Below are 26414 nucleotides of genomic sequence, written 5' to 3' on the forward strand. Positions count from 1 at the left end.
ATAATAATATTTAGAGATCATAGACTGTCTCAAATGATTCTCTTCTATAACTTACAGTTAATATTGCATAATTTGAAGAAAAACAATTCACGGAATATATAAAAACTTTAAAGTAATAATTAATATAATAATATTCAAAGTATTTACCATGCTTACATAGTTTCACTGTCCAATACACTGCCGCTAGTGGAAAACAGCAATTAATTACTGTCGACTAAGGAGAAGCAGACCACCAGAGATGTGACAATTGATGTAGCTGCCTCCAGGGTAAAGAAAAGTTCATATACTAGCCAATCTATTTAATTGTTTTTGGAGTACAAGGAGTTCACAGCTCACATTGTGGTATTAGATGCTTTAAGAATATCAACAGCAGGAAAAAGTGCTGCTAGTGTTGGACTCATTTGTTTCCCTTAGAGTATAAGCAAGTTAATAGCTGAACAAAGAATTCTTCCAGGCATTTAGACTTGTCTTCATGGAGATCCAGAGATTACACACACAAATCACTTCATAATAGTGTAAGATGTTTTTATGCACAATGAGTCCTGAAGTCAATTGTGAGAAATGTCTGGTTCTAACTTGGAGAGTTATTTAAAGGGGCATATTTTATAGTGTCTTTGTTTGTTGTTCAGTGAATTAAAGAAAAGAATTTATAAGGAAATTTTCCACACCAGCAAAGATTCTCTGCATTGGGTTCCAGATGACACAAAACAGAGAATATATTTAATGTTACAATGCTTTCTTTATTTTCTTTAACCACAGGGTGGAGATGAAAGAGGATTGTTAAGCCTTGCATTCCATCCTAAATACAAGAAAAATGGAAAGCTCTATGTGTCCTATACCACCAACCAAGAGCGATGGGCAATTGGACCACACGACCACATTCTTAGAGTAGTCGAATACACTGTATCCAGGTAGTACATTTACTTATGCTCCAAGATATAATTCAAGTAGCAATTACTGAACATCTTCAAACTGAATATCGTAGGCTTTCAAATGCTGTAAAGATCTTGTTATTAAAATCGTTATCAATAATTTATTTTCAATTATTTTCTGTTGTTTGCATTAATAGTTTTGAAGACAAACTCTTGAGAAAGTGGAAGTAACAATTAGTAAGCTATATGACTGACATCAGCAGCTAAAATGCCCAGAGTAACTTGCCACTGGAGCTCAGTAAACATTCAGATTAATTTTCCCTGCTATAATCATTAGTTTTCTAATTTAAAATGAAAAAATCTGTTCTCAAAATGATTTGGGGGGAAAGTAGAGCAATTTCAAAGTCAAAATTAAAAACTTTAATTTTCAGAAAGGAACTTTTAATAGTTTATAACTAACAGACTATATGTTCTCATTGTTTGTGGCACAAGTCATTCTTTAAACAGTGCTAAAGAATTTATGTTCGCTACCTAAGAAATTCATTACTTATCTTCGTTTTAATAATTATCCAGATGAAAATTGTTTCTGTTATAAGACAGATAATGATCATTGCTGAGTTGTTTTGCATTAGTTCAGATATTTCAACAGGTCCACGTAATAGGTGCAGAGTGCGATAGTACTTCCTTTGTGTGTATAGAGGTCGCACTGAGATGTTGCTGGTTTAAATATCACTGGGCATTCCTGGGACAAACTAGTGTTTGGCATGCAGTACTGAATTGGGCACCTGTTAAATAAGTTCCTTACTTTCATCCTTTGGGTCCAGTATTGGCCGAACTACTATTCTACTCATACCCTCGTGCTCTCCTAATGTCCTCCCAATGTCCTCGGTCTCCCTATCAGCTGACCTATAACCCTGTAAGGCACCCAAGAAACCCTTCTACCTATTTATTGCCTCCCACTTTCTCCCTCCTTCTTCCCCCATTCTGCCATTTTCCTCATTTTCAGATATTAGTTCAGTGCTTCTCATCTCTTCTGCTGACTTAAGGAACAAGTTGCACAATCATCATCCATCACCCTCCCTCTCTCATCCCCAGCTAAAGGCGCAAGGCCCCCACTGCCAATGAATCTCCCCTGCCCCGTCACGCCACAAAGCTTTTATTGCTGTGCTGCAATTGCACAGGACTTCAGTGAGTCCAGCCCTGTGTTACTGCATACAGCTTTGGCCCATTCATAAAGGAAGGGCATTTTTGTCTTGGAGACTCCAGCAGTGTATTCACTAGATTCAATGCCATGAGTCTAGTTCTGTGAAGAGAGATGGGAAAGAACAGCCTATGCTGACTGGACTTTAAATTCCTTGGGTATCACTCTCTCACCCTGTCTAATCTTGTGTCCCAAATTTCAGACTGTCCACCCTGTACCTGGGAGGGGTTTACCGTCAGTCCCAGGTTTTTGATAACCTGTAGAGTCCTCAAAACCACCGGGATGTGCTTGTTCTGTCCCGGAGATGGAATTAGAATACCATCCACATATTGCAGAATACTGCTACTGGGATCTGCCGAGGGGACACGGGTGATTATTCTAGCCAAACATAAATGGAAAATGGCAGAGCTGTTATGGAAACACAGAGGCTGCCTTGTCCAAATATACTGCTGTCCCTGGACATTAAAACCTAATTTATCCCAACTACCAGGATGTATTGGAGTTGACCAAAACCATTCTCGATATCTAAGACGGTAGAAGTATCCTGCTCTGGCCTCATGCCATTCAAAATGATAGATGGGTTGACCCCATAGGATGTTCCGGAGAGGCCTATTTGTTCAGAGAGGTATAATCAATGGTTAGCAGTTAGTTCCTGTCTGGCTTAGGTAGATTGGGGAATCCCTATGAGAAATGGTTGGCCAGGTGTGATGGACCTTCAGTGCAAATGTTTGTCACCTCAACAAGGCCACTGCCTTGTTCGCAAATGGTCCACATCCAGGGATATGTTTTTGTAATAATACCCCAAACCACCGCCACTGCCCATCGGGCCTTTAAGGACGCGACTTGTGACATACAGTATATATCTCATCCCCTTATTCCGACAAGGACGAGCTTTCATTACCCAAATAGTTTCCTTGCACCTGTCTTTGTTACCAATCCCAGATGTTACAGTAGACCTACCCCCAAGGTGGTGCCTTTGTGGTTGTCGCAAGCCCAGATTTGTAGGTAGTACTCGTGTCCTCAATCTGTATCAGTACAGGTTCATTTAATAGAGCAAGTGTGGATCCTTCTACCCCCGAGCACTGTTGTTTTACTTGGGTAAATCAAGATTTGTCATCAATATGGAGGCCGGAGTGTCTGCCAGCATAGTGCACTGGTTCCTTAACAGTGTATTCACAAACATTCTGGGGTCCCCACCCTTGTCACCGAGAGCATTGTCACCGGTCATTTCCTCAGGATTCGTTTTTAACTCCTCTGCAGAGATCTGGAAAACAGGTCCCACTACGCTACCACTCAAAGCAAAGTGGTGATCCTCAGCATGCCCGTGGTCCTTGTCCTGCTACCCCACCACCTTTTGACCAACACTTGCCCTGCTTGGGCCATCTCCCATAGCAACCTGGCCCTATTCCATGTCCTTGCAGTTCCAGGCCATATGCCCTCTTCCGCACTGAAACTTTCAACATCTCCTAGTTTGCCCTGTCGTACACCTGCCACTATGGCTGCACATTCTTTTGTTTTTCCCTTGTCATTGCCCAGTTAAATATTTGATTAAACATGTGCCCAACAGGTAGCACCATTTTTATTATCTGGGTCAGATGTGGCCCCATGCCATCTTTCAGAAGCTGTAGGAACTCGGCATCATACTGTTTAGGCCCATAATCCTTGACTATCTCTTCCTGCTCCTGCTAAGTTAATCCTGGTACAATTCGCCTGTCCTTTACCCATCACATCCTTAACTGCCTCAGTAACTTCCTCCAGTCTGTCCTCTGGGGATCTGCTTCTCCCTTTAAGCCAATCTTTATTTCAAATATGGTCAGGCAATGTGGACCTGACCTCCCTGGGTATTTTTGCCTTTAAAAGGATGCGTATATCATCAAGAGTCATATGGTAAGCTTCCCTTCATTCTTCAACCATTTGCTAAAAAATCGCATTATCATCATCACGTTTGATAGCAGGTAATCCATTTCTGTTTCTCAATTGCTGTAAAAATGTTAACAGTGGGCTCTGTAGCATGATTTCCTGTGGTCTTCCAGAAGACCTAGAGGGGTACTAGTTCTGAGGCATCCACTTCTACCTCATTATAGGGTACAGGTTGTGAATCTTTATTATGAGTCCCATACTCACCAACAGCATCAGCTGAATAATCCCAATCTGAGGCATGTATGGACTTACACTACCATTTGCCCCAAAATCGAGAGGTTCTGAGCTTGTTTGCCGGTCCCTTTTCTGTGGTGATTCTGCAATCAGGCTGTTACTATTACTATGGCCTTTTTATATTTGCCCTTCCCTTGTCCTTTCCACCAAGCAACTTGTTCAGGGATTGTTCCATCCAGATTGTAACCCCCCTTACAACACACACAAAATGCTGGTGGATCGCAGCTGGCCAGGCAGCATCTGTAGGAAGAAGTACAGTCTCGGGCCGAGACCGTTCGTCAGGACTCGATGAAGGGTTTCGGCCTGAAACGTTGACAGTGCTTCTCTCTATAGATGCTGCCTGGCCAGCTGCGTTCCACCAGCATTTTGTGTGTGTTGCTTGAATCTCCAGCATCTGCAGATTTCCTCGTGTTTATGTAACTCTTCTTAACCATCTTTTGTATCAACCTATAGTTACGGTGCACTGCCACCTGTATGAGGGATCCTTCCGATTCCCACTCTGCTTCACCGGTTTCGTCTGGGTTTCTTTTCTCCACCATGACCACACCTTACAATTCCAGATCCCTGAGCCGATGTCTCAAATCACGTTGGTTAGTCAATTAATTTCCCAGATCAAATGCAACCTGTGACAATCCAGACCCCACGCACTAGTTACCCAGACACCCCGACCCCCCCATACTCCCACACCAAACTCCTCACGCTCCAAGGTTTCTTTCTACCACAACTTACAGTGGCGGTGGACCCAAACCTAACAGGGCGGTTTCTCAAACACACGCCCAACCAGGAGCCTCATAGTCAGCTGCACGCCAGTGGAGTGGCAGTTTGATAGGAGAGCTCTTCGGTGCATCAGAAGTCACGCAAGTCACTCTACCATTGAAAATTATCTTACTGCATTTTTCAAAAGAACACAACTTACTTGTTGCCATAATTATAACTTATCACACAGAAAAAATGCAAATCAAGTGGATACAAGAACAGCAAAGGTATTGATTGAAGTCGCAGAGTTGCACAGAAAGCATTTGGGTGGACAACTAATGTTTGGGCCTGATGGCTTCCTGTACATCTTCCTTGGAGATGGAATGATTACTCTTGATGATATGGAAGAGATGGATGGATTAAGGTAAGCAAAAAAAAACTCACAAATTGCAAAATGCATTTTATTATCTTTTGACTTATCAAAATTAATTAATTAATTTACCTGTTTTTGTGGAAAGCCATTGATTCTTTTGGGTACAAGTCTTTTGTTATGTAAACCTATTTTTCACTATGTAAGTATCTACCAACGGGGATACGTTATACTATAATGCTCAAATTTCATTTCGTCTAGTCTTCGACTTATAAAAAATTAGCTTCACGAAACATTTTCCAAGAAAGGATTGTTTCTGTAAATTAAGGAATGGCAGTGTTGTGAAAGCACATTGATGAGGGATTTAATGTCCAGTGTTCAGGAAAATAAAAGAGCAGTGTCTTTTGACAATGTCAAAAGACACAATAAAGCTTTAAAATCACTTTTCATGTGCTCTCCTATGCACTATTTTTTATTTGTTCAGTGCAGAAAATAAAAAATAATGCAGTAGTGGACAACAGTAAATAAAATAGGATGGTGTTTCAATTCAATGGCTTTTTTCGGATGTTGTGACAAGTAGGAATAATTGCAAAAGCTAAACCCTCAATCTTTCAATTCATGTTAGCTATCAAAGTAATAACGGGATACGAGAATATTACAAATATCATATTGCTGTTCAAAGCAAAGGTAAACCTGCCAGTGTGACTAGCTTCAGTGGCAAGGAAACGTTCAGAGGCATTGACCTGGGATTGTCTCAACTGGCACTCGGAAAACACAAACGATTCTGCAGATGCTGGAAAGCTGGAACAACACACACACAAAATGCTAGAGGAACTCAGCTTGTCAGGCAGCGTCAATGGAGGAAAATGAACAGTAGATTCTTGAAAAAGTACAGGATAATAATATTAAGCCTGTATAAGTATGTTGAAGCTATTTTGTAGTCAACCGACGAGATTAATTTTTCTGATGGTTTAATAAGGAGGGTAGTGTGCTTAGTGTATCTATAAATGGATTTTCAACTGTCATTTAATGAAGTTTTTAAAATAGGCATGTTGTCAAAATTGAAGCTGTAGAACTTAAATAGGTAGCACAGTTTTACATTATGGACAAGAGTCTAATTCTTACCTAGGGAAATAAAATACAATTCTTTAAATAAATTTGGAATAAAGGAACTATTCTCAGTAATAGTCCCTAAGTGGTCACCAATACTGAGAATAGTTCTTTTTTATTCCAGGTTTATCTTAAAAACACACTTTAAAAAATACTTAAAACCCACTCAAAGTTGTTTAAGGGAGGAAACCCACTAGTTTCTACCCAGGATGAGCCTGCTTACAACTCCAACACACAGCAAAATGCTCAACTGTTAACTACTCATTGGAAACGCCCTAGCAAGACATGGAGTTTAAAGGGCAATTGGAGATGGGCTTTGAAGGCCGGCTTGCCAATGAAGTTTATACCCCATAAATTATTAAAACAAAATGAGGAGAAATAGGTGCCAAAGATGAGTGCATCCCCCAACATTTAAGCAATGATATTTGGCAACCTGAGGTACAGGTTTAAGATAAGAAGAAAATGAAACTTGAGAGTATAGTTTTTTGTGATTTGAGTTGTAATGGAGCAGAATGGAACAATGGTAGATGCAGGTAAGTGACGAAGAAAGAGGAGAGGAATGGGACTAAAATAACTTCTTCATTGAGCCGAAGAAAAGCACGATGAGCCTGAGTCTGTGGCATTCTTTAATTTTAACACACAAGTTAATTCCTATCAAATGATCAATTTCATTTAGCTAGCTACCTCCTGCCTTGCCTCCTAACTTTAATGTGAGGAGAAATTACATCAAAAGGATAACCCCCGAGACCTTATACAACCAGAAGACAGAGAGGATGGGATTGCTACTGGTAATCATTCAGTTGTTAAGTAGCAGTTAGCTGAAGTTGCCTAAATTCAAATAGACCACCAGCTGAAAATTAAATCTGGTCAGAGAAATGAAGTCTAGTGCATTATCACAGATGTTGAACTAAGGGCCTGACCTGCATAATTTGACTGTTGTGTCTATTTCAAAACTAAATAATTTTAAAAAAACATGGGATAATCTTGAGAATGTGGTAAGACATGATGTAAATGTATCCCCCACTGAGAGTGCGAAACATTTCCAGCTAGTTCAAGAAGCTTAGAAGAGTTTATTGTTTCTTCACATCACCGTTGTTATTGTTATCATCATGAAGGAACCCATCACCTAGGACATGCCCTCTTCATTGCTACCATCAAAGAAGACATACAAGAGCCTGAAGATACACACTCAATGTTTCAGGAGCTGCTTCTTCCCCTACACCATCATATTTCTGAGTGGGCAATGAATTCATAAACACTACTTCTATTTTTCTCTCTTTTAACACTACTTATTTTGTTATATGTATTGGTTGGGAAGCAAAGTTGCAGCTGTACAGAATTTTGGTGAGGCCACAGTTGGATTATTGCATCCTGCTCGCATCACTGCATCACAGGAAGGATATGGAGACTTTGGAGATGGTCAAGAGGTCGACCAGGATGCCTGCATTTGCTATCAAAGAGAACTTGGACAAAACAGCATTGTTTTCTCTGGAGAGGCAGAAGCTAATCGGTTCACTTGATAGAAGTATGCAAAATTACAAATGGCATGAATAGGGTAAGTTGACACTGTTTGCCAGGATTAGAAGCATCCTGGGAAAGAGCCTAACTACCTACTCTATTATGTCCTGCCACAACCAGCTGTGGAGGCCAAGTCAGTGGGTATATTTGAAGCGGAGGTTGATTATTAAGGGCATCAATCATTACAGGAGAAAGGCAGGGGAAATAAATCAGCCATGATCTGTGGCAGAGCAGACTCGATGGGCCAAATGGCCCAGTCTGCTCCTGTGTCTTATGGTCTTATGGAAATGTCTAATACAGGATGGCGTAGCCTTAAGATAAGAGGAGAGATTTGCAAGGCAGGTTTTTTTTTACATAGTTGCTTGGAATGCACGGCCAGGAAACGTGATGGAAACAGATACAAAAGCAACATGTAAGAAACATTTAGGCAGGCATGTAAACAGGGATATAGACTATGTGCAAACAGATAAGATTAGTTTAAATTGGCATCATCATCGGCAGCTGTTTCCATGCTGTTATCCAACAACCTTATTGTGAAGGAATGCCATTCAGAATAACCTTTTATCCAAAGCAACACACACAGATTGTTGGAGGAACTCAGCAGGCCAGGCAGCATCTATGGAGAACAGTAAACAGTCGACGTTTCGGGCCTGTGGTGAACTATGTGCCTGTGTGGACACGCCCCCTGCTGACTGCTCCTGTGGCTCCTCCCACAGGCCCCTGTATAAAGGCGATCTGAGGCCTGACGCTCGGCTCAGTCTCCAGGACTTAGTATGATGGACACTCACTCCTGGTTCCTTCTTCCAGTCAATAAAAGCCAATATCTCGCCTTACGTCTCAGTGTGAGTTATTGATGGTGCATCAATTTTATTGACTGGAAGTTTTAAAACATGGAAACCGTTTTGCGTCCGGACCGGTTGGATTTGGACCCTCAAGACCCTGACGCAGCTCTCGCTTTTGAACACTGGCTTGCATGCTTCCAATCGTACTTGGAGGAGGTTCGTGCAACTGACCCCGCCGTTATGCACAGAATTCTACTCTCGAGGGTCACCCCCAAAGTTTACTTCATTATCCGGGACCTGCCGACCTACGATGGGGCACTGGACGCCCTCAAAAGACAGTACCCGCGGCCGGTGAACACCGTCTACGCAAGACATCGTTTAGCTACCCGGCAACAGCGGCCTGGCGAATCGTGCGCTGAGTTTCTCCGAGCACTACAGACACTCGTCCGAGCTTGCGACTGCAAGACGCTCACGGCAGAACAGCATGCGGAGCTGCTGGTGCGAGACGCCTTTGTGACGGGATTGAGGTCAGTGTACATGCGCCAGCGACTGCTGGAAAATGCCGACCTTACCTTAAGCTCAGCGATGGAGACGGCCAATGCTCTGGAAGCTGCGCTGCACTACGCCGACGCTGTCCAGTCGCGCGATTCCCCACCGGTTCCGTGGACACCTCAGACCCCGCCACCGCCGGCTCCCGGGAGCGAATTCGCCAACGCCGCTGCCAGTCGCGATTCCACGAGCTCACCTAACCCGACCACAGCGGCAGCCCGTCGGAAGCCTGTGCTTTGTTCTTTCTGTGGCCATAAAAAACACCCTCGACAACGCTGTCCAGCGCGAGAAGCGACCTGCTCCAGCTGCGGAAAGCAGGGCCATTTCGCCAAGGTCTGTAAGTCTCAACCTCGAGCGGAGTGCAGCGCTGCAGGTGAAACGTGGGGGCCGCCATCTTGCATGCCCGGATGTGGGCGGCCATCTTTGTCGGCGTCAGCACGCCCCGCCCCCAGCCCTCCGATGCTTACCGGGCACCAAGACGGCGATTCAACTTTGGCCACTGTAACTCTCGACCAAAGCGCCCCACACCAGCTTGCAAGGTCCATGATGGACATCCGGGTGGAGGGGCACAGGACTAGATGCCTGTTTGACACGGGCAGCACTGGGAGTTTTATTCACCCGGACACAGTGCAACGCTGCGGACTTGCAACGCGGCTGGTAAGTCGGAGGTTCCATTTGGCTTCTGGGTCGCATTCCGCAGACATCCGGGCGGGTTGTGTAGCGACTTTGGTGGTGCAAGGCACAGAATATCGGAACTTTGCGCTACTGGTCATGCCTAATCTGTGCGCACCTGTGCTATTGGGGCTGGACTTCCAGAGCCATCTCGAAAGTGTGACTATGGTGTATGACGGGCCCCTCCCACCACTCACTGTCCGGAATCCTCAGTTCTGTGGGACTTCATCACTACTGACCACACACACACACGGGCACACACATCCCATCCAGAACCATGCCAACAGCTGTGCTACCGACACCACTTGCAGTCTCTCCACCCTCAAGGTCCCTCCCCCACCGCTGTTCGCCAACCTGACCCCTGACTGTAAGCCTGTGGCAACTAAAAGCAGGCGGTACAGCGCGGGGGACAGGGCCTTCATTCAGTCGGAGGTGCAGCGGCTGCTCAGGGAGGGGATCATTGAGCCAAGCTCAAGCCCTTGGAGGGCCCAGGTGGTTGTTGTTCGGACTAGGCAGAAAAATAGGATGGTGGTGGACTATAGTCAAACCATCAATAGGTTCACGCAGCTTGACGCGTACCCCCTACCCCGCATCGCGGATATGATCAACCAGATAGCTCAGTACAAGGTGTACACGACAATAGATCTGAAATCCGCTTATCACCAGCTCCCCATCTGCCCAGAGGACTGCCCCTACACCGCCTTCGAGGCGGGCGGCAGGCTCTATCACTTCTTGCGCGTCCCTTTGGGTGTCACGAATGGTGTCTCGGTCTTCCAGAGGGAAATGGACCGGATGGTGGACCAGTACCAACTGCAGGCCACATTTCCCTATCTGGATAACATCACCATCTGTGGTCACGACAGGCCAGATCACAACGCCAACTTCCAACGATTTCTCCAAGTGGCCGCAGCTCTGAACCTTACTTATAACAGGGACAAGTGTGTGTTTGGAACCATCCGCCTTGCTATACTTGGGTATGTCGTGGAAAACGGGGTTATTGGCCCTGATCCTGACCGTATGCGCCCCCTGTTAGAACTCCCTCTTCCCACCACTCTCAAGGCCCTCAGACGATGCCTGGGTTTTTTTTTCCTATTACGCCCAATGGGTCCCCCATTATGCAGACAAGGCACGCCCCCTGGTCAAGTCTACCTCGTTTCCCCTCTCTGCTGAGGCCTGCGCGGCCTTCAGCCGCATTAAAGGGGACATTGCCAAAGCTACGATGCATGCGGTGGACGAGACCGCTCCCTTCCAAGTGGAGTGTGACGCCTCCGATTTTGCTCTGGCTGCTACCCTCAATCAGGAAGGCAGACCAGTAGCATTCTTTTCTCGCGCCCTCCAAGGCTCCGAAATTCGGCACTCCGCGGTGGAGAAAGAAGCCCAGGCCATAGTGGAGGCTGTTAGGCACTGGAGGCACTATCTCGCTGGCAAAAGGTTCACCTTGCTGACCGACCAGCGCTCGGTTGCGTTCCTGTTCAGCAACCAACAGCGGGGCAAAATCAAAAATGATAAGATTTTGCGGTGGAGAATAGAACTCTCCACCTACAACTATGATATCCTGTACCGGCCTGGAAGGCTCAATGAGCCCCCTGATGCCCTATCCCGGGGAACATGTGCCAGCACACAGCTTGACCAGCTGTACGCCCTTCATGCACAACTTTGCCATCCGGGAGTCACCCGATTTTACCATTTTGTGAAAGCTCGGAACCTGCCATACTCCCTGGAGGACATCAGGACGATGACCAGGGACTGCCAAATTTGCGCTGAGTGCAAACCGCACTTATACCGTCCTGACACGGCACAACTTGTCAAGGCCACCCGACCCTTTTGAACGACTGAGTGTTGATTTTAAGGGCCCCCTTCCCTCCACTGACCGCAATGTCTATTTTCTCAGTGTTATCGACGAGCACTCACGGTTCCCCTTTGCCATCCCCTGCCCCGACACCACTGCCACGTCCGTCATAAAAGCCCTGCGCCAGCTCTTCACTCTGTTCGGGTATCCCTGCTATATCCACAGCGATAGAGGGTCCTCCTTTATGAGTGACGAGCTGCGCCAGTACCTGCTAGCTAGGGGCATTGCTACCAGTCGGACCACGAGTTATAATCCCCAGGGTAATGGCCAGGTGGAGCGGGAGAATGCCACAGTGTGGAAGGCCACACTTTTAGCCCTTAAGTCAAAAGGGTTGCCAGTCTCTCGATGGCAGGAGGTCCTCCCTGAGGCACTGCACACTATCCGCTCTCTGTTATGTACGTACACCAATGCCTCCCCTCACGAACGCCTATTCTCTTTTCCCAGGAAGTCTGTCACTGGGACCACCCTACCAGTTTGGCTGACATCCCCGGGGCCAGTGCTGCTCCGGAAACATGTGAGGAGCAATAAATACTCCCCGCTGGTAGAGAGGGTTCACCTTCTACATGCGAACCCCCAGTATGCTTACGTGGTCTTACCTGATGGGCGGGAGGACACGGTCTCCATCCGCGACCTGGCACCCGCAGGTGCAGCAGACCACTACCCTGAAGGCTCTCCGGTAACTGTGAACCCTGCACCAGAGGTGACACCGTACTCACCAGGCCCTACACAGACTCCTCACGACACTTGTATACCGGGCATTTCGTACGCATTTATACCAGGCGCCTCGCACATGCGTGAGGGATCACCGGCGCCTAGTGGGCAGGAACAAGCGCAGCCTCCATCCCCTGTGCAATCACCAATGTCGCCGGCATCCATGCGATCACAGCCGGTGCTACGTAGATCGCAGCGTCAGATTCGACCGCCTGATAGACTTGACTTGTAAGAAACTTCGCCACATGGGGACTCTTTTAAACAAAGGGGGGGGTGAATGTGGTGAACTGCCTGTGTGGACACGCCCCTTGCTGACTGCTCCTGTGGCTCCTCCCACAGGCCCCTGTATAAAGGCGATCTGAGGCCTTATGCTCAGCTCAGTCTCCAGGACTTAGTATGATGGACATTCACTCCTGGTTCCTTCTTCCAGTCAATAAAAGCCGATATCTCGCCTTACGTCTCAGTGTGAGTTATTGATGGTGCATCAGAGCCGAGACCCTTCTTCAGGACAGGAAAAGAAGGGAGGGAGAAGTTGCCACATGTGCATTTTCGCATTGCTATTTTCTAAGTGAAGAAGTACAGTAATCAAAGTGAAAGGTCTCAGATTCAGTTCTGTGGGCTTGGCAAGTTAACTGAATATATGATGTTTTTAAATTTGAGAAATTCTGAATACTATTTGTTCCTTGACAGAATAATTTTCTTTTCTAATATTTTTCTGCAATCCTTTCAGTGATTTTACAGGGTCTGTGCTTCGAATCAATGTGGATACAGATTCCTGCAGTGCACCTTATTCCATTCCCAGAAGCAATCCTTACTTTAATAGCAGCAATCAACCACCAGAAATATTTGCACATGGGCTTCATAATCCAGGCAGGTGAGTGTGTTTAAAGATCCTACAAATAAACTCAATTACTGTCGTTGAAATGCATAAACCAGTTTGCAATGAACCTGTTGCATGGTCAAATACAATGCAAAGGAACCAGATTCAACTTGTATCCAAAAAAAATGTTTCAGTACTTTACCCAGTTCCTAACCATTTACTGTGTAAAGACTATCTTCTCTATCGTGTCATTTTGGTTCTTTTATCAATCACCTATAGTCCCGTCGTCTCTGTCAATTGCAACAGTTTCTCTGTATCTACTCTATCTCAATCTACCATCATTTTAAAATTTTCCATCTGCTCCCCCTCATGACCGTCTCTATTGCAGAACAACTCTATCTGGCCTAAGTTAGTAACATAAGTTACTAACCTCTGGAATAATTTTGCTGGGTCACTTCAGACCTTCTGCAAAGCCTTTTCTAGTGTAAGTTCCTTGCTGTTCTTCTCTATCCCTCTACTTATAAAGCCCAGGATTCTGTATGTTTCTTTAATATGGACTGTGGACTCTCAATTCATTTTCATGGTGTGTTTCAGTTTCTGGTCACTCCTTATTTTTGCTGCTGGTTTGGATGAATTTGAGTCGGGGCAATCTGCAGATGATGAGCACTTTGCTGAACTAAAATATGCCTTTTGATTCTGTGTTTGCACTCATTTCTTATTGCCGTTGAGCAATTTTTGTTTTTTTTTTGCGCAGGGAGGGTGGGAGGAGGAGAGTCAATGTTTTGTTTCTTTGAAAGGCTTCCACGGTTCTTCTTTGTTTCATGGCTGTCTGCGGGGAAGACAACTCTCAAGAGTTGTAGAAATCATGCATACTTTGATAATAAATGTACTTTGAAGTATATTCTCAATCTACTCTGCCCCTTTTAATGAACTGTGTTTATATATACCGGATCTCTCACACATTTAGAATTTTGGAATATACATAGCATTCTCTCTTCTCATTCTACATACCAAAATGTAAATCTGTGCATTTCTTAGGATCACATTTCATCTTCCCCGTACTTGCCCATCCCATCAGCCTGTCTATGTCGCCATTGAATCTACTACTACCCTCCTCATATTTCAGAATACCATCAAATATTCTGTTATCTGTAAATATGGAAATATTGCACTGTGCACCCGTCCAACTTATTAGTTTGCTTTTAGAGTAAACCACAGTCATGGTACTATGTCCCAGGAACTCCTCTGTACGCTTCAGTGAACCTGAGAAACAATATTTTACTACTACAGGTAGTCCCCAAGTTACAAACGTCCGACTTACAGACAACTCGTGCTTATGAACTGAGGAAGGAGAATGCCGTCCACCATTTTAAGTCAAATCACAACGCCATCCGCCATTTTAAGTCGTTGCCGTTGACACTGTGTTGAGTGTTTAACTTTGTATTTGGCTTAAATTTTTCTTAGTAAGATTCACCCTGACCCCACCCCCCCATTCCAGTCGGCTGGTGGCGCAGTGAGATCAGTGCCAGGCTCGAGAATGGAAGTTCCCGAGTTCAATCCAGTGACAGACAGCTCCCGTGCCGGGTTGATGTCGATCCAGTGACTCCCGTACCATCCGTGCCGGGTTGATGTCGAGCTCGCAACTCGACCTTGTAAAAAAAAACACTGCCACCTCCAGTTTAAATTCCCACACAGAATATTGTGGAGGATAAAATACCCAAACCCAACACAGCCCCCACTTGTCCCATTTAGCCTATCTCAGTGTGGTAGACCTTAGGACCCAGCGGAGCTCGGGACCCGCTGCCCGCAGTGTTTCTGTTCCATTGACGGGAAGTGATCGCGATTGAAAATGAGGTGGAAATAATAAAGCGTTTGGAAAGAGATGAAACACATCGGTCATTGGAAAGGCGTTAGGCTACAGTTGGTCAACGATCAGAACAATTTTAAAGGATAACAGATAAATTGAGAATAATGGAGCATGTGAAAGGCCCTGCCCCGATGAAAGCTACAATTATTACTAAGCAACGCAGTGGTTTAATTATTGGAATACATACGTTTCTTAAGTGCTTTATATGCATAGAAAGGTAAAATATATACTATATACTAAGACAAACGTTTGACTAACCGACACCAAATAATACCGGATGTTGTTGTTCCGACTTACATACAAATCCGACTTAAAGACGGACTCGGGAATGGAGCTCGTACGTAACCTGGGGACTGCCTGTAGTTTATATCTTGTTACTTAGCCAGCTTTCTTCCTTAGCTACAGCATGATTTTCCATCTCGTTGAGAAGACTCACACGTGTCAGCTCATCAAATGCATTTTGGAAAGTGTGTACACACAGTAACTGCATTTCCTACATATATGTTCCCTGTTACTTCACCAAAAAAGCTATGAAGTCGCCTTTCCATTCAAAATCCATCCAGGCTTTTTCTAATTAATTTAATAGTACAACTGACTGCTAATTGCTTTCCTGATTACTATTCTCCCCGCCACCATAGTTAAACTCACTGGAATACAATTACAGCTTTTTTTTTTATCAGAGGTGTAAAATCTACAAATTTCTGGTCATCAGTGCCACCTGGAATTTCTAGATGTTTGGAAGATTATGCCCTGGGTCTCTGCAACCTCCTTCCTTCCCTCAGTTTTCCAGGCAGTGGATCCACTTTAAATGGAGCCAGCCTTTCTGGTACCTCCTCTTTATCCAACTAAATCCTCTGCTGAGATTCCAGCAGGGTTCCTCCCTTGGTGAAGAGTGGTGGTAAGGTCTCATTTAGTACCTCAGCCATAATCACCCTACTAGCATAATCTATTTTTGGTTTCATTGGTCAAGCCTCCATTCTTACAAGCCCTTTCGCGTGTATCTATAGATCCAGAATATATCTGCATTTGATTTCTTTTTACATTTACTCAGTCTTTTCTCATGCTCTTGGTTTTCCTCTTTTATTGCTGTTTGATTTGCTTCATTTATATTTAAGATAGATGTCTGTATGGCCCACTGCTTCTCTAAGACTGTGTTAATTACAAATCGAGGCCAAACAGTAGATAGAATCTTAGCAGCATTAAGAAACAGAGACAGTAATCAATAGCAAAACTTTTGTTTGCCTTCCTACTGAGATGCCTTCAAGATGATGGCAAAACCACAGTACAAGCTCTACCTGTACTGCATGGGCTAAAACAGGCAACATAAATTCTAACTATTCATCTCAGCCTGGTGTTTACATGTGGAATGCCCAGCTTTTCTGGCCACTGCAAGAAAATTGTAAGAGCATGAAATCATCTTTGAAACTAACAGCAGTCCTACATCAGCACTCTGGTGCTGGGAGGTGTTTTTTTGCTGTGACCCCAGCCCATTAGTGGTTGCCTTCCTGGCTGTGAACAAAATGCTGCCTCCTCTGGGACATCAGCGTCTGGTTCCATTTAGGCCTGAAGGTTGAAGTTCGAAGGAAGGGAGGGACAGTGAGAGAGAGAACTAAATTTTGCTTTTTAATTGCCAAAATCATTGACAGTTTAAGAGATGGAACCAATATTATGAACACTTACGAAAGGCACGCACTCCCTATAGCTTTTCTGTGAACGTTAGTTGACTGTAGGAGGCTAGTAAGTGTGTTGCACTGTGGTCAGTTCTGGGATAGTCCTTTTTATAGTCTTGCTGCAAGGCTTAAAATTTATTTGGTCGTATAGCCTCATATTACAGACTTTTCCAAATAAACTGAGTATGATTTTGAGCCATGAAGAAAGTTAATGTAAGTTACAGTCTTAACATAAGCTTCTATCCCCAGTGATCAAATAATGCATTTGCCCTTTAATTCAGTACTCCTATAAGTTAGCGCTCACTGTATTGTAGTGGTATTGCTCAATTCATTTGGCATGATAACTAGAATGACTTCTGTATGTAAAATGTAAAATGTGGACCGTCTGGAAAGTTACTGAAGGACAACATATTGATGCACTATGCTTGGAATCTATCTCCATCTCCATCCATGCTAAGCATATAACTGGGCATAGTAGTGCTTTTCTCCATGTGTTTAACATATTGAGAACACATTTAAATTGAACCATGCAGCATGCAGTATATGGTTGATGTCGCTCTTGTGGTTTTCTAATGTGAGTGAACAGTTTGAGTGGAGCAGCCTTCAAGTGCAGAAACAGGCCTCGCCCATAGAGTAATAACTGCTGGAAATGTTTAGCAACTCGGGCACCATCTAAGGAAAAAGAAACAGGGAAATGTTTCAAGTCAAACACCCAGCATCAGAAGTCCCAAAATATAAGTGTCTGCTCCTATGTCACAAAGAGCCGGGTTAGCCGTGGTAAAGTAAGGGGCAGGATTAATGGTGCCTCCTTTTATGGGAGCGAGTTTCTCTTCTTTAATCCAGGAGCCCGAACCCTTCCATCAGGAGCACATACATGACAGTCCCCTTCACACTCCTCTTCATTCCTTTTGGCCTGAAGGAGAGCAGTTGCAAAGGCTGCTGATAACTGAGATATAACACCCAATTCACTGTTTTTGTGTTGCTTTTTTTTTTGCAAATTTTGTGCGATTTTGATCGAGATGGACTGGCCTCTGCGGCCCACAGCTAACACGTTCCTCCGCACAATTTACTCATCTCTGCACCGAACTGTGGCTGTGGCCTGCAATTATCACCGTGTGAACTCACTTCAGTTCTGAATACTATTGGTTTATTTTTATTGTTTGCTTAGCTTTCTTTTTCTCTGTACATTGGGTGTCTAATGGTTTTCTTTTGTTTTAATGGGTTCTATTAGGTTTCTTTGTTTTGTAGCTGCCTTTAAGGATGTATAAAGTATACATACTTTGATAATAAGTGTACTTTGACTTTGAGGATGCAGCATCGGGTTAGTCTGAACTGAGCTGGACTGAATATGCCTGGACTCTTGATAACGGTGTCTCTTGGGGTTTTATATTCTCTGTTTTGCACGCATTTTTTTCCTGTTTATGCAATTTGTTCTTTTTTTGCATGTTGGGTATTTGATATTTTTCTTTGAATGGGTTTCATGGTTTTCTTCATTTCATGGCTGGCTGAGGGCAAGCCGATTCTCAGGGTTGTCCACTGTGTACATACTTTGATAATAAATGTACTTTGGATCTTTGGATCTAACTCATACTATGCTTAGAATTGTAATATATTACACATTCTGTGACTCAGACCATTTAGATACCCTAAAGAGTTGAACAAAATTATTTTTACTCATTAGGTAATTTCTGGACCATCAAGTTTGGTTAATACAAAATAGTCTGTGGTGAGACAAGTAACATCAAGATAATTCAAAAAGCATCGTGAAATATAATGGAGAATCATTAATCTGAAGTGTTACCTTTGCTTCTGTCTCTGCAAGTGTTAATTGACGTTGAATTTTCCCAATATTTTCCATTTTCTTTCTACTGCATACAGTTTATCTTTTTGGCTTTTAGAAGTCCAAGCAGCCTGCAGGATAATGTTTATACAGTTGAAAGCACCTGTAAGTGAGAAGTGTGATGGTGGAAAGTCCTGGAGAATTAGAATTGGAGGATTGTGAAAATCTCCGAGGATTGTAGGACCAGAGAAGGTTGAAGTAAGAATGGATGTGATTGTAAGGGATCCAGATTAAGATACTAATTAAATTTACTATCTGGAAAAAAAAGTACAGACATGAAAAGCAGCTTCAACATCAAAAACCAATTTTCCATCCTTGTCTTTTACAAAAAATAGTAGGAAGGTGTCTTGTTTTTTATTTTATATTATAGTTTTTCAAGATATTAGTTGCTGGTTGGTGTTCAAATGGATGAATCCTTGCCTCAACAGTTCACTTAACTCAGTAGGTTTAATGACTGACTTCTTTTTTCAAAACTTGAATTTGTTTCAGATTGTTCGTTCCATGTTTTGAAACATTCTAATCTTTATAAGCATTCTGAATTTTCACAACAAACTGAACTGCTTTTAGGTAAAGTAGTGTAGATGTACATACATATTTGAAAAGCTTATACTATTTTAACCCATTCCTTTCTACTCTTGGCACTGCGGCAACCTGTAATTACAGTTTCAATGGGCCCAGAGTAGTTAGTGATTTTTGTAACTTTCCCTGAAATACTTGATCTCCTACACTTCCAAAAATCTTAATATTAGCTTGCCTCTTTAGATTCTTAGAAACAGTATTCTTTGGCACAGTGCTATAATCCTTTGGTATACTGGAACACATCTCCACTTGCTGTAATCATTATTAATTTTTCCATCACTTTTTCATGCCTCTGCCAGGAGACCTCGGTCTCTCCCAGATTCTGATTATGTGGCCATTGAGAGAACCAGCAGACCACGTGACCAGCCTTCACACACACACACACACACACACACACACACACTGTTGATGGATCACTTAGAGAACTGGTGTGTATTTAAAATGTCAGTAATATAGGAAATATATTATTTGATTAATCACTCTTTGTGGTTTATATAATTCATTACTGTACATGAATGGCATACATCATTACACCAGTAAAGTAAAAGACAACTGCATGCAGGTTTATCCTGACCCCATATTTTTTCTTTGATTAGTTTTGTGTTTTGGAGTTAAAAAACATTACAGGAACACATCCAAACCTGTAACTTCAAGGAACAGTAAGCAATGTCCTTCTCATTGCCCTTTGAAAGTTGTTAGAAATTATTTTTCAAGTGCAGCAAAGATGCCAAAAATCTTGGAAGAAAATGTTTGTTGTCCATTTAATCTGCAGATTAAATTCTGAAAGAGAGAAATGATATTCCTTGTTTAACATTGAATTGAATAATAAGCTTCTCACATGTTACACATCTCAAATATATTTAATTGGCTGTGAGGCAATTCAGAACATCCTGAATCATGAAAGAGATGAAGCAAAAACAGGTGCATCCTGGATAAGCAGCGTAACTCAGGGAACAGTTTAAATATAAAATAATACCTGAACTGTAGAAGAAATTACCTGAAACCACACATTGTTTGGCTGTGATGACCACTCTTGATATCCTGAGGTGCATTTCAGTGGACGCGACCACTGTTCCAAAGGCCTTCTGGGCACAGACAAACCTGATTCCCAATGTTTTAAAGATCCATTTGCAGCAGTTTTGGGTAGTGGTAAAGAATTTTCGTGATTTTATATTGTTACATATAAATCCAGACAGCATAAATATGGGAGTATTCCCTCCTCATGACCATCAGAGTGTCAGTTAGATTTTCACAGTCTGTACAATTGTGGCTAAGTTTACTGAGATTAGCTTTTTTTTTTACAGATTTTAAAAATTGAATTCTGATTCTTGAGCTGCCATGTTGTGATTTGTACTTATTTCTTCTTATTTTAACCCATTAATCCAGCCCCTTACTTTACCATGCCCGAAATGAACATCAGTGAATGAAGTTGTTCTATTGTATTATGAATGGAGACAGAAGGGTTATAAGCTTCAAATCCTATTCCAATGTAATCTGAGAACAAGTGTGGGGAGCTATTCACTAACACAGGGATAGGTAGATTCTACTGGAATGGTGAGCCCATTAGCTCAGAGCCATGGTGTAATTCCCAGTGGGATCAACAGAAGACCAAGCAAAGAATAAATCTTTTTTATCGGAACAACATATGGATCACCACAAACTCAGTAGATATTAGAATCAGAATCAGGTTCAATATCACTGGCATATGTTGTGAAATTTGTTGTCTTTGTGGCAGCAGTACAATACAATACATAATAATAGGGGCAATAAAATTGAAATGCAGTAAGTATACATATGTTGAAGAGTTAAATAAGTAATGCAATAAGTAGTGAATGTGATTTTTTTTTTATCCCTGACGTTCAAGGAATTAGAAGTGTCTTGCTTTTAAATGTTGGGGTGTTTTGTATTTATTAACGTGAATGGGAGTTTGGTGAAAGCCAACCTACCTTTTATTATTTCATACTGAGAGAAATTTAATTTCCCCAATCTTCTCAGCACAAGCTATGTCAACAGATTTTGGTGTAATGTTAGGAAAGGAGATGTATCAAAGATGTACATTTATTATTGAACTGTGTATACTATATACAACCTTGAGATTCGGCTCCTAGCAGGCAGCCACAGAATAACGTAACACAGTAGAACCCATTAAACAAATCCACGCAACAAAGACAGTCAGACACCTAACGTGTGAAAAAAAGAACAAAATTGTGCAAATAATAAAGAAATAAACAGATAACAGACAGAGCATTAACCGCAGAGTCTCCGGTAGTGAGATCACAGCCACGGAGCCAGTTCAGTGTTGAGGTGAGTGAAGTCAGCCCAGGAGTCCGATGGCTGCAGGCCACAGCCACAGAGACAGTTCAGTGTTGAGGTGAGTGAAGTCAGCCCAGGAGTCCGATGGCTGCAGGCCACAGCCACAGAGACAGTTCAGTGTTGAGGTGAGTGAAGTCAGCCCAGGAGTCCGATGGCTGCAGGCCACAGCCACAGAGACAGTTCAGTGCTGTAGCGAATCCACCTGGTTGCCAGTGCAAAGTGTACCGTGTATTATCGTGACATCACCTAAGTGAATTACACTTAATGATCCCTATTTCCTAAAGGCAAATCTTTTCTAACAAAGTCCCTGGAAATTAGCAACAAATGCCAAATTAAAAGAGAAAAAGGCGAATAGCCATGAGCAAACACAAGGAAATCTGCAGATGCTGGAAATTCAAAACAACACACATAAAATGCTGGTGGAACGCAGCAGGCCAGGCAGCATCTAGAGGGAGAAGCACTGTCAACGTTTCGAGCCGAGACCCTTCGTCAGGACGCCATAGCCATGAAATGTTGAATTGCTAAATATATCGTTCACACTAGTTTCTTGATCTTTGTTACTGACTGGGAATACGGTAACATATTCTACAATACCGTGGATGCCACAGTGGCATAGCGGTCAGTGTAACACTGTTACAGCACCAGCGACCCAGGTTCAATTCCGCCACTCTCTGTAAGGAGATTTAACATTCTCCCCCTGACACTGTGAGTTTCTGCCGGGTCCTCCCACATCCCAAAGGCGTACCGGTTAGTCGGTTAATTGGTCACATGGTTGTAATTGAGCCAGAAGGGCCAATTACCATGCTGGACTTCTAAATATATAAAAGCAGGCATAAGTACTAATGCTAAGCTAAATCAAGTATATTTCAAATCATTACTTTCCCCTCAGAAGTATTCCTGAATCCTGTATTGGTTTTACATAGGTGCGCAGTGGATCAACATCTCAGGGACTCCAATGGCAATCTGACCATACTTTGTTCGGAATCAAATACTTGGAATAAATCATCAGGAAGAATAATCAAGATAACAAGAGGAAAAGATTATGGTAATTATTAATCTCAAAACGTGATTGCTGCTTTAAACAGCTGCTCGTAAATACGATATGTATGACCTGAAATTACTTAAGAATTAGTCATTTATAAATGTAAGAATATTAAATGTTATCAATTGATATTGTAATTAAAATTACAGACAATTCATTCAAGTATGATTCTCCCTTCCCCCCCCCCCCAACACACACACCCAGAACGTTACATGGTTAATGCCAGGAAAGCAAATATATTTCTGATTTCTATTGTCTCTTTCTTCCAGAAACAGAGCCTCCAGCGGTTGAATTTAAGTCTTCCAGTCACAGTCCTTTAGTGGGGGGCTTTATATACAGAGGATGCCAGTCTAGAAGACTTTTTGGAAATTACATTTTTGGAGACCGGAATGGGTATGTGTGAAGAATTTGCATGAAGTCACCCACTCAGTAATCTGATATGCACTTGCTACTGTAAGCAAATAAAATGCATTTCATTCATGTTTATGGAGAATTCTCTAAAGTTCAAAGAAGAATGTATTGAACAGAGTTTCTGAATTATATGAGGTTTAAAGTTATTACATTATGAGAATGGATGTCTCTGACTAGGCTTGTACTGTCTTGTGTACATATGATAGGGAATGATCTGATTGAAGTGTCTTAGATTATTAAAGATAGAACAAAATCTCATATCCCAGCGAGCTGATATAGAAATTAACACATCAGTTGATGAGCAATGATTTGATGGCTTGAGGAGCGGTACTGTGGTATTCCCTGTAATAGCCTAGGTTTTATTATTGCCATAACTTTGACGTAGTATAAATAGTTATAAAGTTGAAGAATGTCTTACATTGAAGGGGCTAATCAGGCATCCACTCAAGCATTTCTGTTAATGCACTGATGATGTCTCCTCACATGGTGATGAAAATTTTGCAAGTAACTTGCCAAGATTGGAGAACAACTCAACCCATCCATGTCTCTTTTGTTATCTTGCATTTCAATTCTGCCTATGTCTAAAAGTACTTTATCAAACGCCTTCTGCAAGTCTCTATGAAAATCAATTGCACTACCTTAATCGGCTCTTTCCATTACTTGCATTTTAGAGAGAGATTAACAATGAAACCGAGTTTGTTTTGACAAGTCCATGCTGGCTTCCATTCAGTACTGCTTATTTTTCCAGTGAAGATTAGCATTTTAAATTATTATCTCTGGAAGTTTCCTGTTATGGATGTTTTTCTCTCCAGTGTGTGATTGGCAGACTCATTCCTCTCTTTTTCAGCAAATAGTTTGGGGATTTCTAGTATCAAAGTAGGATCACTCTTATTATATCATGTGTATCAGATGATGTTTGTGAATTAAATAATTCTTTTCACAGATTTGCCTTAGCTATCAAATATCTGTTTAATTTTCCTATACTGTGATATAGGCAAGATCCTTTTCTTTCTCAGGTTACCTAATGATGCTGTTACAAGAACACTGATTCTGCTGGTGCAGAATACTGTATTATATGGAGTCATTTAGTTGTAAAACATGGAAACAGGCCCTTTGGCTTACAAAACCATATTGACGATCAAGAACCCATTTACAGTAATCCACACATTCTCATTAATTCACTCAAATTCTACCACTCAATTACACAAGGAGCAATTTGCAGTGGCCCATTAACCTATCAGCCTGCATGTCTTTGAGACGTGAGAGGAAAGGAAGTTGACTCCTGGGATACGTTGTTTGCTATATAAGGAGATACTAAACTGAATGTGCCTAGCGATTAGAAGCATGAGATGTGGTAAACTGGTAAATAAATTGGTTTATTATTATGTCACATGAACTAAGGTACAGCAAAAATCTTGTAGACAGTTCATACAGATTAGTTCATTGTAACAGTACATTGAGGTAAAATAGAAGGTAAAACAGCAACAGTGCACAAAATAAAGTGTTCAAGTTGCAAAGAAAATGCAGTGTAGGTAGACTATAGATGCAAAGTCATGAAGAGTTAGATTGCGAGGTCGAGAGTCTATCTCATTTTACTGAGGAACAGTTCAGTAGTTCTTCACAACAAGATAGAAGGTAAAGCCAAGAGCCAGTTCCCAGACAGAGTGTTAAACTTCTGAACAGCAATTGTTCCTTGCATCTACTTGATTACAATAACTAATAGGGTCCATCTCCTTGTTCACTTTCTGACTATCAACAAAGTATAAACAAAAATGGGTAGCTATTAATGTGTTTAAATTGTTAAATCTGTTGAAATGATAAATGTTTGATACAATCTAAATCTTCTCACTTGGTCTGATAACTGTTGCTTTCTGTGCAATTCAAATTCCTTAGTTCTCTTCTCTATTAAAAACACTGTAATCTATATTTTAATATTAACTAAATATCCTAGAGTTAAGTTCTCATTCCTGCATATCTATTTTTATGTTCTGTTTCCCCTGATGGACATGAATCACTTTTAATGTTAACTTGAGCAGGTTAAGTACATGTATGCAGTTTATGTTATGAACTTCCTCAAATACATTCACCAAGATTACGCTGAGCTGCAGTCTCTGCTGAGATCATGGCCCAGACGTAATTGATTTTAGGGTTTTTTAGGTTTATAAGGATGGTTTTGGGGATAGAGTTAGGGATCAGGGTAAGATGTAGGGACAGGGATGTGGGGGAGTGAGAGGACAGGCTGATGCTTAACTCTCCGCGTTTGAAGGTCAGCAGTCGGATGTTGGCGGACCAGCAAGGAGTGGCGGCCAGTGACCTCCTAGGTGCACAAATTGCGAGATCAGAGTTCAAAACCTAATGTTCGCTGTCCCATCATCGGAGGATGCGGGTATTGAGGCCTGGAGTTCTGGTCCCCACCCAGGGTTCCCTTTCATCGTCACTGGCGAGTACCGGGCGGACACTGAAGATCGAGGCCCAGAGGTAGATTGGCAATCCGGATTGAAGCCCAAAGGTCGATTGGAAGTGCAGACGTTGAGGCCTGAGGGCCCGACTCCTGAGTCAGCAAGTCCTCTGGGGAAACCGAAGGCCACATGCCTGCAATTCCACAGCTGGGGGCCAAAGAAGACCTGGAGTTGGAGGAGTGTGCACGTGCATGGGAGGGTGAGAGTGAGAAACAGGGCTTGTTGCCTGGTATGTTCTGATTTGTGTTCTCCCCAGCATGGAGGTTATGCTGTGTTGGCGCCAGAATGTGTGACAAGACTTGCAGGCTGCCTCCAGCACACCCTTGGGTGTGTTGACTGTTAACTCACGCTTTGATGAACATGAGGTAAATCTGAATGTGAGGTTGAAGTTTCAAGACTGATAGAAAGTTTTGTGCAAAGCCAAACATACTTCAGGAGGTAGTGGCTAAAATTCCTCACAGTGAAATGTGCATCATATCCTTCTATTACCAGAAGTAGAAGTGCTACTAAAAATTACCCATAACTGCCTGGTTCTCAACTTGAGGGGTAATTTTGTCTCGGAGTTGAATTCACATAAGTGCTAATTATAATGTCTGTAGAAGCAATTTGCGTAGTCTGTCCATTTGTGCTGGGTGACAAACAATACAGCCAGCAGCCCTTTCAAAGGATCACAACAGGTTTACATTTTGTTTAGAGGTGGAGCTAAATGTCCACCCAAAGGACTGTCTCCTTCTCCTGTCTTCTATTTCTCTCCTGCCAAAAAGTGACTGTACTTAAAACAAAGACCTGCAATCTCCAATGAATGCAGTTGGGTGTCAGATTCTCCACCAGGGCTAAACTAGTACAATGTGTGTGATCCATTATTTCCAATGTTAATAAATTCACTTATACAAAAAACTGGCAGATTTAGCCTTCCCAAATCTGCCACT

General features: G+C 42.6%; 1 protein-coding gene across 1 annotated transcript in view; it reads left to right on the forward strand.

The window, feature by feature from the left end:
* The window catches only part of LOC132391589 (hedgehog-interacting protein-like), a 133052-nt gene that overhangs the window by 38828 nt on the left and 67810 nt on the right, over positions 1-26414 (forward strand). Inside the window, exons 2-6 of the mRNA XM_059964977.1 lie at positions 760-911; positions 5174-5347; positions 13215-13358; positions 22497-22618; positions 22885-23008. Of these exons, the coding sequence (XP_059820960.1) occupies positions 5262-5347; positions 13215-13358; positions 22497-22618; positions 22885-23008 (476 nt within the window). The 5' untranslated portion in view covers positions 760-911; positions 5174-5261. The remainder of the gene's footprint in view (positions 1-759; positions 912-5173; positions 5348-13214; positions 13359-22496; positions 22619-22884; positions 23009-26414) is intronic.

Source organism: Hypanus sabinus, chromosome 3, assembly GCF_030144855.1.
Source record: "Hypanus sabinus isolate sHypSab1 chromosome 3, sHypSab1.hap1, whole genome shotgun sequence".
In the NCBI taxonomy this organism is placed as follows: Eukaryota; Metazoa; Chordata; class Chondrichthyes; order Myliobatiformes; family Dasyatidae; genus Hypanus; species Hypanus sabinus.